We start from the raw sequence: 15,299 nt of genomic DNA on the forward strand, positions 1-15,299 counted from the left end.
AATTCTATTAGATTCATCTTTTTAGAAAATATATAATTTTTCCTACCTCTTTTTTATTTTAAACATAAACCTCAATTTTTTTTTTCAATTAAAAACAAATATAGAACATATCAAAAGTTATCAAAGTGATAATCCATACAAAAGGACCTGTTAGTATTTTTTTTTCTTCTCAATTGAATGCACGAATGAATGTTCAAAAGTTTGGGGTCGATACGATCTTTTTCATTTAAGTCTCTTCTTTTAAAAACAATCAAAAATATATAAAAAAAATGTTGTGAAATAATATTACAATTTACAATAACTAAATGAATTTACAATAAATAAAATGAATTTCTTTCTTTTAAAAAATTACTCCAATTTGTGTATGTGTGCATATTTATGCATATATACTGTGTGTATGTGAATAGATAGATAGATAGATAGATAGATAGATAGATATACTCCTTTTCTGCAGTATCGATACACCAGCTGCACGTTCTCGCTCACTTCTCTCTGACGGCGAATTGACACACACCCGCCTCCTCTCACTCATTCGTCTCATTCACTCCGGTTAAATAGTGATTGTATTGTGCATTATTTTACTCATTCCTGCAGGTTTCGCGCTCACACCTAAAATGTGTGCACCACTGATCCACTGCACCACTCAAACCGCTCGCGAGAACCAAATTGACTTCTTTTTCGTGGCTTATTGCGCTTAAATGGTCATATACATGTCACAATGCCTATCTTGCCGAGTATTCAGGTAAATACAGTCAGTTTTGGAACGTAAATAGTTGAGAGAAAACACATGTTGTGTAACAGTATATTGGATCTGTGCATAAGCTCTTAAAGTGACAGCAGCCTAATATTCCTAGTGCTGTCTGTCAGGTTAATCAAAGAACAAAAGACAAAGAAAATCAATCTCTGTTCTTGACTGAATAACTTTTGTAACTTTAATTGTGAGCATGAATCTGTATTTAAACATGTAAAAATAAAAATAAATAAAAAGTAAAACAATATTACCCACATTATCAAAAAATTATGAGATAAATTATCTGTATGGTGGTATATATGGCTGTGGTATCAAAAATGGTAATAGAATATTTTTCAAGGTATCATATCGAAGTTGGAAATTCCAGTATCTTGACAACACTGATATATACATACATGCACATACACAAAAATACTGATTAATAAAATAATTTTTTTGTGGGAAGCAACAACACTCATCACTTCAGATATGTGTAAAGACGTACAGTTTGCATCGTCATGTACTTGGACTTGCAGGCTTTACGGTGGAGAAAACGACAGAGAGAGATAGGATGGGTGGGGAGTGGAGAGAGGAAACCTTCCTCTATCTCCGAGCCCGATCACCGGCAGATCAGGAGCCCGCTTTCCAAGAGTGCCTCATTTTCAAATCTCTTATCGCACCTTTTTAAGTATCACAGTTTCCCATTTTTACATGTCATTTGCATGCTGCTCATCTCACCTGGATGCTGTTTTCTTGGAGGGATGTGTAGGCGGAGATGTGCTGCTGTTTGCTTTGGGTTCATACATAGGAATACATGTGCGCAAGTGCTTTCGGTTGTATGTGTGCGAACGAGGCCTGAAAAAAGGGAAAGATGGAGAAAAGGAGAGGGGAAAAAAGGATATGTGTGTGAGAGAGGCGGATGAGAGAAGGTTTCTGATTGTTATCGCCCTTCCTTTTCTTCTCTGTATTTTTGGAGGATTCACACACTGACCTCTTTGTTTGGGACAGTATGAACCCCTTTTTCGCCCCCCCCCCACCCCCCTTTTTGGGAAAGAAACCATTTCCTGTGGAAAGGAGATTGAGAGAGGGATAGACAGAGGGATAGGATTGGGAGAAGGGGTTGGAAAAGTGAGAAAGGGATGTGTGGAGAGATATGGAGAGGAATAGATAGCGAGAAGGAGATGGAGACAAAGAGTGTGGCGGAGCATGAAAAGAGGGATATGGACAGATGAGGAGAGGGATAAAGGTGGAGATAGTAGAGAAACAGGAACAGAAGAAGATAACGCTGGAGTAAAAAGCAGAAAAATGAGAAAGAGAGGTAGAGAGGACCGGTACTGAAAAAAACATACAGTGGGAGAAGAGTTAGTTTTCATTTTAGTCATAGTTTTTCTTTTAACATATCTGTTAAATTTAGTCAATATTTCATTGTATTGTATCCATTTCAGTCCATTGTAATCTGAAGTGACATATAATTTTAATCCACAAAAATAAAATTTTAGTTCTATCAGGGCTGTGACTGATGGTGTGAAATGTAGGAATGATTCAAGGGCCCTCAGAATAGGGGCTCAGAATAGGGGCATCATGTTTTACGAATTTTCTGTTTTAGATACTGTTTAATACATTGCACTAAATAATGTACGTATTAATTACACACTCTGACTAGCTTGTTACTTGGTTCGTTTAAAAAAAATGTTTTACAAGTTGTAATATTAACGATATCAGTGATTATTCTCACATACACTACAGTTCAGTTGGGGTCATTACTTTTAATCAGCAAGTAAGCATTAAATTGATCAAGAGTGACAGTAAAGCCATTTATAATGTTATAAAAGAACTTTCTATAAAAGAATCCTGAAAAAATATATCGCTGTTTCCACAAAAATATGAACCAGTGTGACTGTTTTGAACATTGATAATAATAATAAGATGTTTTGTTGAACACCAAATCAGCATATTAGAATGATTTCTGAAGGATCATGTGACACTGAAGACTGGAGTAATATATTCAAAATATATTCAAATAGAAAACTAGTATTTTAAATTGTAATAATATTTCACAATGTTACTGTATTTTAAATTGTAATAATATTTCACAATGTTACTGTATTTTTAATCAAATAAATGCAGCTTTGGTGATGAGCATAAGAGACTTCTTTCAAAAACATAAAAAATCTGACCGACCCCAGTCTTCGCTCTTTCAGTTACAGCAAATCAATCCCCAACATACTATGACTGGATTAATTGAATCAATTTCTATTTATCATTTTCTTCTCGATTTTATTTTTTTTGGTCATTTTCGTTGAACTATAGTTTTGATTAATCTTTTCCCTCTCATATTTATTATCGCTAAGTCAACAAACATTTTTCTTCAGTAATCTCAGTAAATTGAGACAATTAACACCGAGTAGACGCCTCATTTAACAATGGCTCTTTTATGACTTGCACTGGTCCACACCAGGGCTTCTTTTTTTTCACTGGCAAGTGTTGCATCACAGACCACTGCAGGATTACACATTGTGAGATACATACTGTCATATCTTGAGCAAACACCTTTTAAAACCTTGTTCCACACCATCATAATGAGCATCGGTTTTAGTGTATTTGCACACAGTTTAATGCGTTAAACATTTACATGCGAAGCATATGGAGTGTGCGTTCCAGAGACGCACACATTATTTCTAAGAATGTCAGAAACACTGGCCTTTCCTTTGGCTGCTGGAAGATGAGTTCAGTCAGTTTGATGGGTTTGGAGGGAGATACTCTTTTAAGGAGACGGGCGAAATATTTTTTTTCCCCCACCGGAAGGAGGAAAAATGCGAAATGAAAATCGTCCAAGAATCATTTGCATTCAACTTTTATCAGAGCGAGAGGACGACGTTTTTTAGAACGATAACGCCGTGAGTGGCATGCACCAGGCTTGACTGTGAGAGTGTGTTAAAGGTGTTGTGGTGTGATGGTGGTGCACCAAGTGTGTGTTTGTGTGGAAAGGTGCATCTACCTCTTTTCCTGATGGCGTGCATGTGTAAGGAGGAGAGAGGGAGGGAGGGGGCTGGTTAATATCAGACCAAATAATTAGATTCGCTATCAGGGCGGCGGCAGCAGTGCGGGGATCAGGCAGATTAAAGCACGGCCGTCGTCATTAATATTCATGAGGGAGAAGGGCTCGGACGAGGGGGCTTAGACTGTTCCTCAAAGCTCCGCACTCGGTGGGGCTTAAAGAGCCGTTCTCAAAGTACCCTAGTTACTTGTGTGTGAGGGGGTGGGGGGCATATTCAGCAACACCAGGGTTAGACACTAAAACATGCCGTTCCTCCTTCACAATAGTCTACTTTCTGATTTCTCCACACTGTCTTTCAGCCACCCATGCTGAACAGAAGTGGCAGGACTACATGTCACCTGCGTTTTTAGGCCTGTTACAGCAAGAATGTTTTTTACCTTTTACATTTTGGGTGTGTTCACACTTGTAGTTCGGTTTGCTTGGTCCGGATTTAGTCCTGGTCCGCTTAGCATTCAGATTGGCATTTTTAACACCAAACCTAAAGGCATAGGGATATATTCACAACCAGATTGGTCGGCTTTTATGACGTATTGCGTATTTTTTGACAGAACTTATCCGAACATCCAAAACAATGCTGTGTGCTGGGATAAATGCGCTCGTTGTATGTGTGTAGCTACATATGATGGTATTTTGACCAGCTGAGAACTTGTGAAGAGCTTATAAAATGTTTGAAGAAGTCAAAACAGTGGCAGGAATCCCTCCGTCACACACACAAACGAAGATATTCTGCGAGAAGACACTGTTCTGATGCCTGTCCTGAACTGTGATGGGCAACATCACGACTATGACGAGAAAAAACAAGTGTGCTTGAGCATTCTGCCCTTTTTAGGGTCTCATCTTCCTGTTTTTGTTTAGTTTACATGTCTTTGGTCCGTGTTGCGTTCATATATCATTCGAACCGCACCAGAGTTCGTTTGGAAGTGGACCTTAGTGGTCTCTGTTTGCTTATTTGGTGTGCACTTGGGTTTGGATGGCAGCGTTCACATTTATTCAAATGAACTGCACTAACAGAGCAATCGCACCAGGGTTCGTTTTAATCGAACCAACTCAGTCTTTAACATTTGGTTTCAACTTAAACATGGTTTATAAATGGTATAATATGATGTTCAGATACATTAAATGATACTTAAATGGAAAAAAAAAATGTTCATTGATGATCATTGCACTGCAAAAATAACATCTAAATGTTTAATTAGCAAGTCACAACAGATGTTACTTTAAGTAGACTTATTTTAGTAGACTTGCCTATGCAACATATTTCAGTGCGCGTCAGATGATCTTTATGAAATATTGGTCATTTTCTACTTAGTCTTGTGTTTAATTTTCTGCCCGAATGATGTCTGGTCACCTCGCCACTTCCAAATAAAAATGAGGACCCGCTGTGCTTGTCTTGATCGATTTGAACCGGTTCTTGTTCGCTATTCACAATGGGTCATAACCGTTTACATCTTCACTTACTCTCCATGTGCATCTGCGTGTGCAGATCTGTCTGTGTGTCAATATGTGTGTGTGTTTAATTAGAGAGCGCGTTTGTCTGGAAGTGTTTTGTCAAAGGCGAGGGCTGACCAGGCTGCCCTCTCCTTTTGTGAAGCTTAAAGTCGAGTCGTGTTAAATGAGTCTGAAACAAATTAGCAGAAGCACGCAGCACTTATGCCACAGACGGCTCCAGCATTGGGTTTCAAATTAAAACAAAAGGAGCCCTATCTCCTTATCAGCACTAGTTCCTCATGAAATACAATACGGACTGTATCTTCAGGCAAGAACAGACAGAATTAGAAAGAAACCCTTCAACTGTCCTCCTCTGCGGCCCATCTCTTTTCCTCATCCTCTCGACTGGTGGCTTTTTATCCTCCTTTACACAGTTGAACTAATGTCTTTTTCATTTTCTCCTGTCTTTTAAAGTTGATTTGGTAGCATGTCAGGGATATAAGGACTAGTCTCCCCAAGGGCATGTCTTTAACTTAGTGTAGCCGAATGAAGGAATGGGAATCTTTTCTTACATATTAGACTGTTAATGAACTTGGCCTGCAGAAATGCTGCCACCTAGTGGAATGGATCAGTCACACTCAAATAATCTGCTCTTAAATGAGACGTGCAATTTTGTGAATTTCATCCTTAAATCAACCCTTCAGTTCATGTACAGCCCGTTATCAGCACCATATAATGGCTTTAATGTGGTTGGATTGGGATAGACGTTGTCAGTCGTTCTGCTGCTCATTGTGAATACCTGTTAAATCTGACATTAAAAATTACCCGCCAATTTCCCCTTAAACCTATTAACGCGTGCTTGAGCTGAACAATGAAATGATTGTGTGGCAGAGTCCAGGTGTGTTTATTAGGATATTTGCCAGCTGCCAGTGCCAATACACACTTCTACCTTTGTACACTCGGTTTAGTTTACTGAAAATGTTCAGTTGAAATGGATCTAGTATACCCACGTGAGATCCAGTATACCCTTTCCAACCGCTCTTGTGAATTTCCTTTGAGGTTTTCTGGGGGTTTTCCCCTTTCTTTTCTTACTCAGGGCATCCCTGTGCCCAGTCCCCTGTGTTCAGAAGTTTAATTATTAAAAAACTGTTTATTGGTCTGGAAGTGTAGGTCTGCTTGTATGATATTGAAGGTAAAAGAGGTATGCTGGATGCTGAATTTTAATGACACAGTATCAGGAAGAAGGGATTAAACGTGCATGTGCTTTTTGTATTTCTTTGAACATTCTTTAAAACCATTTCTTAAGCTGAAAAAGAGTCACAGTGTCTCTCACAGATAAACAGGTGGTTTTCTCTTGGAAAGTGCAATTCAAAAGCGGTTTTGTAGTGAATAGACAGTAGTGTAATATAGGAATTAGTAGTGGTTCAACCTTACGGCTGTACTATGCTTTAGAATAAAGGCAAACTAGTTAAATATAATAAGTATATATTACTTTGATATTTGTTGAGAAATTGTATGTTCCTAAGTTAATTGTGTATTTTACATATACTTGATTTGACTTCATTTCCGGATTCAGTTTTTAAAGCAAATCATCTTAGGAAAGTACTGTATTAGATATTCCAGCATATTGACAGATAATTGCACGATGACAAAGTCCTTTCATGTTTATAAAGGATGCAAAGGAACCCATTTAAAATTTTCGAAAGGAAATGAGAAATCTTAAGCAGAAATCTCTTTCATTTTAGTATAATAGGGTCTTTTTTATAACCTCTCGATTGGATCTGCTGTAAGCGTCCCTCTGAATCCTCCTCTACCTCTATCTCTGTTCTTTTAAAATTGCAGGCTGACTGATTTTCTTTCCCTTTGTGTGTTTTAGAGCCCTGTAATGTCTCTGGAGTGTGAGGAGCCAGACTGCTGGCTCAGAAGAATTCCTGTGACCTCAAGCCTCACTGTGTCAAACTGCACCATCTACAGTCAGGGTATGACAAAAAAACAACAACAACACATACACCTCTCACATTCACTACCGCATTAGATGGAGTCTAACAGCGACAGTTTGTTTTCCAGGAGGAGTGTTATTCTGTAAGCTGACACGGGAGCTGTCCAGTGGAGATGCTCTTCTGGCAACGCTGTCCTGCTCCACAGCGGATCATTCGGCAGCGATTCAGACCCACGGCGTGCGAGTGAAGGAGGAGCCTGTGTATCCCGCTGCTCTGCACACTGAGATCCAGCTCCTCCCACAACAGGCTGGCATGGCTGCCATCTTAGCAACTGCTGTCGTTAATAGTGAGTCACTGCTTGCTGATAAACACAACATGTCTTCACAGTTTCTTGCATTTTTATGAGTGTGTTTACATCTGTGATTAGGGATGGTGGGCCGTGTTTTTGCATATGTGCGTAAATCATGACACATAATGCGTAATGGATTAAAATGAATTGTCAGTTTTATTTAGTTCTACTTCCACTGAAAGTACCTGTTTTTTTAGACACTATAACATGGCAATATTCTTTTAATACTGATTTAATACTGACCCCCTCGAAAACGAGATGGTTCATCTCAAGGGGTTATTCCTCTTCAATAAATGTCAAATAATAATAAAATAATAATAAAATATCATATATAATATTTTTTAAATATACCAAGTAAATACAATGGTATATAAATGTGGTAATCATTCAGTAGCACAGTATATGTGAAGTTTGGGGTTAGTTTTTTTTTTTTTTGCTTTGAAAGAAATTAATACTTTTATTCAGCAAGGATGAACTAAATGTAAAAGTCTTTACTATTTCAAATAAATGCTGTCCTTTATGAACTTTCTATTCATAAATAATAATCCTGAAAACGTTTCCACAAAAATAATAAGCATTAGAACTGTTCAGTATTTTCTAAAATCTAACAGAAAACATTTATTTTAAATGGAAAAAATATTTTACAGTTTCTACTGTGTTTTTAATCAAATAAATCGCAGCCTTGGTGAACATGAGGGACTTATTATTCTTTTATTTTTTATAAATCTTACGCACCCAACCTTTTGAACATTTGGGTAAATAATAACATTAAGAAATATAATTTGAAAATCATTAAATACATTTTGTTATATCATCACTGGCTTGTTCAGTTTTGTATTTTACCTCAATGGTAATTAAAAGTCATTGTGCATTTACTTTTGGAAATGAGACAAATGCATATTTTTCTGGATGTTGCAAAATGAATTGACAACGGAGAAGACATTAGTTCAGCCATCAAACAAAACTGCAAAAATAATGATAATTTTCATACAAGTTCACAATGGCGACTTATTTTACCATTGAAAAAGGACAAGATTTCACCTTTAAGTTGCTTGTCATTCATGCTCATCGCCAGTAGGTGGCAGCGTTGTGTCAGTTCCGACAGCGGAGGAGTTAATTGGCTGGTATAGCCCTATCTGCAACATCAGCTAAACTGCATGAGGAGTGGTAGTGCACATGGACATGCCATGATGAAGACATGAATCACTGTAAATAAGGCTTAAGGGTAAAAACATGATCAGCCCAACTGTGCGCTTCCCGCTGCATTAGCTGGGCTGCAGGTAGATGGATAATTGAGATGTGACGGTCATTATCAAATATAGCCTGTTCAACATGTGGCCTGACACCAGATCAGCCCGATTACGTGCACACACTTTTGTGCACATCACAAACTCTATGTGCCCGTTGCCGTGGAGATGATGAAACACTTCTGATTGCTTTCTCTGATTTAGAAATTTGAGTGTATTATGTTTGTGTGTGATTATATATACAGTGGGTGCATTACTAAACATTGAATATCTCACATATGGTTAAATAAATAGAGGATATCAGTTAAAAGTGGGCTTGCAGAATAAATGGTAAAAATATCATGTCAGAAAAACATTATTGCTATTATGCAATTTTAATTAATTCAAGTTTTTATTTCCATAATCCATGTTCTGTCCTTTTGTAATGTACACACAAAGCACAAAAATATCCAACATCATGAAATGAATGGATAACCTTCACTTAACATCATCTGTGATAAACTATCTTGAAAGGATAATCATTTGTTACCTTTGTTCTTACTAGTTGTATTTTGTGTGTTTGTGTGTGCAGAGGACATTTTCCCTTGCAAAGACTGTGGGATCTGGTACAGAAGTGAGAGGAATCTTCAGGCCCATCTTATGTACTACTGCGCAAGCCGCCAGAAGCAGCAGAGCGCTGCCTCTCCTCCACAGGACAAGCCTAAAGATTCATACCCTAACGAGAGGCTGTGTCCCTTCCCGCAGTGCAACAAAAGCTGCCCCAGTGCCAGCTCTCTGGAGATCCACATGAGAACACACAGCGGTGAGACACTTTCCTGACAGTTTCTTCTTTCTTTTTTTACTTCTTGAAACGGGCATGCTTGCATGAGTATTAACAATGTTTTAGTGAAGTGTAATTTATGTCTGATTTGTAAGTAATTATGTGTGTGTGTGTTGTGTCTCCAGGAGAGCGTCCATTTGTGTGTTTGATTTGCCTGTCAGCTTTCACCACTAAGGCGAACTGTGAGCGACACTTGAAGGTTCACACAGACTCTCAGAATGGTTTGTGTCATGGCTGTGGTTTCATCTCCACAACGCGAGACATCCTGTATAGCCACCTGGTCACCAGTCACATGGTTTGCCAGCCTGGCTCTCAAAGTGAGGTGTACTCACCCAAACCACCACTGGCTGGAGGTAACAGCTCTAATATCTAATATCTCTAATATGTATATATATATTTTTTTTTTTTCTTCTTTTTTTTTTTTTTTTTTTTTTTACAAATGTGTATGTTTATATACAAAAATGTGTATTCACACAAAAAATGTATAATAGATTGAAATATACTGTCTCTGAAACTTTTTCAGAACTATTCATCAGATCTCTCGTGACCTTTAAAAATATTTAAGCATAAAGTATTCTTAATCATAAGACTTAAAGGAGTCTTCCTGTATCTGAATGTCTGTCATTTATTTCTTTGTGACAGGCTTGAGTCCAGGAGACTCTGGCATTGTTCTGAAATGTCAAGTGTGTGGCTACTCTGCTGACACACCTGCCCTACTTCAGCAGCATGTCCACACACACCTGGAAGTGAGGGTTCCAGCTGAGAGGAGCCCCACTCCTCACCAGAGCAGTCCTCCTTCCTCTGAGCTCCCAGACCTGCAAGACAAGGAGCTTGTTGCCTGCGTGCCCCGACCCGACTCTTCGAGCCCAGGAGCCAATGGCAGCTCGGCCTCTCAAGGCTGCAGTCCCCTCAACCAACTCATCATCAAAGAGGAGCCATGTTCAGACTATGAAACCGATGCAAAGGAAGAAGAACAGGTGGGCAGTCCTCAAGTAAATGCTGTGGAGGCAAGCTCATCTCAGTCTAATTCCCCTAAGAGCCCCACCGTGGTGGCGGTTAAGACCGAGCCGGCCAGTCCCACCCCAGGTTCCAGTCCCGCACACTCTGGAACAGGGGGTTCAGTTCTATCTGGAGGGGCGTTGTTCTTACCACAGTACATGTTTAATTCTGAGGCTGCCATAATGCCACAAGCGTCTGAGATATTGGCAAAGATGTCTGAAATGGTTCACAGTAGGCTTAAACAGGGACAAGGACCTGCAGCCGGACAGCAGACCTTCTATCCACCTGGCTCTCCTGCCAGCGTTCAAAAGGGAGCCACTTGCTTTGAATGTGACATCACCTTCAACAACATCAACAACTTCTACGTCCACAAGAGGCTTTACTGCTCCAGCAGGCATCAGCAAGGAGAGGCAGCAGGTCTGACGAAGGAAGGGGCGGTCACTGCAGCTGCTCCTCCTGCTGCCCACGCTGCTTCACCCCAGGCCAGACCGGTCAGTCGTGCGGCTTCGGCCTCTCCTAGCTACCCCGACCCTGCAACAGGAGGCACAGCCTCTGAGCCCAAGTTAGTGGAGGTGAAAAGTGAGGATTCAGGGATGAAAGATCTCACCTGCTCATCGTCCTCGGAAGGAGAGGGACCTGGTGGTGGGCAGGCCAGCGAGGGTAGCCAAAGTCCTAGTGGCTCCGCAGAAGACGCAGACGACGATCCCACTCGCACCTTCTGCCAGGCCTGCAACATTCGCTTCAGTCGTCATGATAACTACATTGTACACAAGAGATTCTACTGCGCCTCGAGACATGATCCCTCCAACCAGCGGCCCCATTCTGGCAAGACCGCCTTCCTTCCCCAACCTATCCGCACACGCAAGCGCAAGAAGATGTACGAGATCCACATGGCTCAAACGGAGGCTTTGGCTAATGCCACTGCTTTGCCGGCAGCAACAAGTTTGGGGGTGAAACAAGAGGGCCCTTCCATTCCTCCGTTGCCCCAAATGTCCACACCAACACAAAGCTCAAGTCCTGAGGGTGACGGACCCATCGACTTAAGTAAAAGACCCCGACTAAGAGAAAGCCAAAGTGGGGGCAGCATTCCCGCTCTCCCCCTTACTGACTACCACAAGTGCACCGCCTGCAGCATTAGCTTCAACAGCATTGAGAACTACCTGGCCCACAAGACCTACTACTGCCGGGCAACTACCCTGCAACCGCAAACTATGGAGCAGCTTAACCGGCTAAAGAGACCCGCTTCCACCTCACCGAAGAACCGAGCTGTGGACCTGCACTCTGATGCCAAAGTGCTTCAGACAGGTAAAACTGCAGTGGTTGCGCATCCATCCACCTTGCTTGGCTCTGAATCCACCCCTCCACATGTGCAGGGAGCAAAGACCCCAAGCACCTCCCCAGTGATGTGTCCCTACTGCCCTCCCAACAAACTGCTGACCTGTGATCTGATGGAGCATTTTAAAACAACTCATGGTCTGGTGCTCACACTACAGCAACATCTCGAGGCGCAGTCCGCTGGAGTCAGTCCCAGTTCTAGCCTAAGCCCTAGGGAAGGAGCTCCTCTCACCCCTCCTAAACCAAGCCCTCGGCCCCATAAGGACAGTGTGAATGGCCGGAGCATCAAGTTGGAAGCAACCTCTCCTTCCTTACCTGTACTTAATGGAAGTCCAGTAGAACCCCAGTCTGTGGGGTCTGGTTCTCCAAAAGCCGTACCCCCTGCCCTCTCCCCTACAGGAGTAACTGTATCACCTGTGCCTGAAGCGCTAAGAGAGGTTGGGCAGCTAGGCCACACCCCATTGCCCACACTCCTCCCTGAAAAGGCGGTCATTGCTATAAACCACGCCCACACAACTCCGGCCATGCCTAAAACACCCCTCGCCTCACCCGTGCAGAATGGGAACACGCGCTACTGCCGGCTGTGTAACATCAAATTCAGCAGCCTTTCCACTTTCATTGCACACAAAAAATACTACTGTTCCTCTCACAGTGCCGAACATGTCAAGTGAGCCCTCTACCTAGTCAATTCTGCCATTCCTCTAATGCATAGAAGTGCCAATCACGGCACTGCCCGACCTGATCTGGACAGAGCATGATAGCAGGACTGTTACTAGCCAGATACAGAGGTCTTCATGCCGACCATGTTATCTGGAGTTGTTACTATGGTAACTTATTACATGTTATGGGTCAAGTTTTTATCACACTAAGAGATGAGACTACCTGCACACAGAATGTGCCCCACTGACCTATTCCCACATTCCTGCAGACTTCTTATTTCACTTCTAAGTTTAGAAGTCTGCTCATGGAAAGTAACCCTTTAATTAGCTTTTGAAAATGGTGTTTTAATCACTCCTATGTTTTTATGTTCCTTCTAATCAATGATGGCATTGTATATTTGTAAAAGATTTCAAAGTTTCTCTGAGCCATTTTTGTTTTGTTTTTTGTTCTAAATTGCTGATTTGAGGTAAATTCTGACCCCTAGTGGAGGTCTCTTTAGAACCCTGTCGGCAGATTTTTGTCAATACACTGACTCAAAAAAAAATTTGTAAAAAACTGAGTAACCCAGTTGAAATGTCACCTGGTTACCAGTTCAAGATGAAAGAAAAAATGTGAAGAAACTATTTATCATTTGATTCCTAATGCATTTCATGAGAGTTAAATACTACCTAGTTTCTTTTTAAAGAAAGACTTTTTTGTTTTAATACTGTCAAAAGGAACCATTTCAATCTTCAGCGTGGTGTATTTTCTTGGTTCTTGAATGTCATATTTGACTTTTTTTGCATTGATCAATGGGACTTGAGATGTAATTCTGTAAGTGTTGGTCTAGCACGGGAGAAGACGGCACAAACTTTTCTCTCTCAGTATTTGGTCTTGGCTCCCAGACAGACTTTTTCCATCAGATGGATGTGCATTTCAGATCTAAGGACTGTCGTAGGGTTTTAGGGTTTGGATTTCAAACAGTATAAGATGTTTGTTCTGTCTCTAGTCACCAGCTCACCTTGTCCCTAACAAAAAACCTTCACTGCTTCAAATCCAAAACCCTTTTGACCTGCTGAAAAGTGCCATCTGTGATCTGACAAACTGTCATGGACATGCAAAGAAAGGCGTGTTTGTTTGGTCTTTTTTTCTTTTTCTTTTTTTTTTTTACCTTGAAATGAAGTATAGCATAGAAGATTCATATCAATGTCTTTCACACTGTTGAATAATGTTGAAGGCCACTGAAAGCAAGAGAATCGGAAACTGACTCATTGCTCGTATTGCTTCTTTCCTAAACTGGCAACGCAGCGTCACTCTTGTCCTTCTCTCGTTTGCTCCGTTTCTCTCATTCTCAATGTTGACTCAGTGACGTTTTATGCTCCTCTACATGTGCGTGTATGTTGAAAAGAACAGCGTCATGCAATCTATTCTCCTGTGCAGGCTACCTTGGCAAAGCCTTAATGAAGACTCTCGTCACTATGTCTGAAACAACGGGTCACTTATGTCCACAATGCTCGTCACTCTCCCCCACTAAGTGGACTTTGTGTATGTTACAAGTGGTGTTTTCCCATTTCCTGTGTTACAAAAAAACAACCTCAGTCATCTCTGCGGTAAGAACAGGAACACGCAAAACTGCGTGCAAATGAGAAAAGTTGAAATTTCTCTCTGCTGTTGTGGTTTGAAACGGTGCTGCAACCGTCATCAACACATACAGGGGCGTTTACAATTCCATTGTTTTATCATTTAGCGACTGTCACATGTCCAAAAGACCAGTGCTGAAAACCTTTGACCTTTCCAGATCCCTTTTCTATTGCACTGTGTTGTACAAAAATACTGAATGTTTTAGTTATAGAAGCTTTTTTGTATGTATTTATGTTTTTACAGCACTTTTTCTTGTCCAAACCTATCCCCCGAAGGACTTACTCGTGAATTTAGAACATTTTAACACAAGTGAAAGGTAATTAAAATACTTTGTGAATAATTAAAAATGTTGATGGAAAATAATGAATGTCAACCTTTTTCTTTTCTTTTTTTTCTTTTAGTTTGTTTTGTTTTTAATTTCAGCTACAAAAAGTTCCACTACACACTTGTCCAAACTATGCATGGGAAATAAAGAGTCCAGAAGGACATTCAAAGTGCAAGAGAACTTGTCGTACTCTGTGATGCAACACACGTTCTGCATTTCGGGAACTTTGCATAGCAATTTTTAATGACGAGACTTGTTTATTTTTCCCTTCGGCTTAACCGTTTGACACACAATGTTTATAGTGGAGGCACATTTTACTTTTATGTTTGTGAGAACAATAATCAAAGGGATAGTTCTTTTTAAAAAATTTCCTCATGTCATTCAAGCACTGTATGTTTTTCTTTGTTTAGTGAAAGACTAAAGAAAATATTTATTTATCCAACTCCAATCCCTTTTTTCCCATACAACTAAAGTGGTGTTTTCTACTGTCGAGCTCCACAAAAGCAGATAAAAGCCCCATTCCAAGTCTTCTAAAACTATACTTTAATGTGTAAACTTTAGACAAAAATTTGAGTCCGGTTTTACAGACAAGGCTTAAGCCTAGTTCCAGACTAAAATGCATGTTTGAGCTGTTTTAACTGAAAGCAACTTGCACTGACAAATCTTAAAATATGCCATTGTTTTGTCTCAAGATGCACACTTGTAATATTTGCACACTTGCACAGATGTAATATTTTTTCTAAGGCATGTTTATAAAAGCTACTTAAATGTCCTAATTGAACTAAGGC

The 15,299-nt window shown here is 40.3% G+C and overlaps 1 protein-coding gene across 1 annotated transcript in view; it reads left to right on the forward strand.

Moving 5' to 3' along the window:
- The window catches only part of zfpm1 (zinc finger protein, FOG family member 1), an 81,125-nt gene extending 66,441 nt beyond the window's left edge, over nt 1-14,684 (forward strand). Inside the window, exons 5-9 of the mRNA XM_084124559.1 lie at nt 7,093-7,195; nt 7,284-7,502; nt 9,324-9,554; nt 9,698-9,925; nt 10,215-14,684. Of these exons, the coding sequence (XP_083980685.1) occupies nt 7,093-7,195; nt 7,284-7,502; nt 9,324-9,554; nt 9,698-9,925; nt 10,215-12,577 (3,144 nt within the window). The 3' untranslated portion in view covers nt 12,578-14,684. The remainder of the gene's footprint in view (nt 1-7,092; nt 7,196-7,283; nt 7,503-9,323; nt 9,555-9,697; nt 9,926-10,214) is intronic.
- The last annotated feature ends 615 nt before the right edge of the window (nt 14,685-15,299 follow it).

The sequence above is a fragment of the Abramis brama genome (genome assembly GCF_963993115.1).
Source record: "Abramis brama genome assembly, chromosome: 9".
NCBI lineage: Eukaryota > Metazoa > Chordata > Actinopteri > Cypriniformes > Leuciscidae > Abramis > Abramis brama.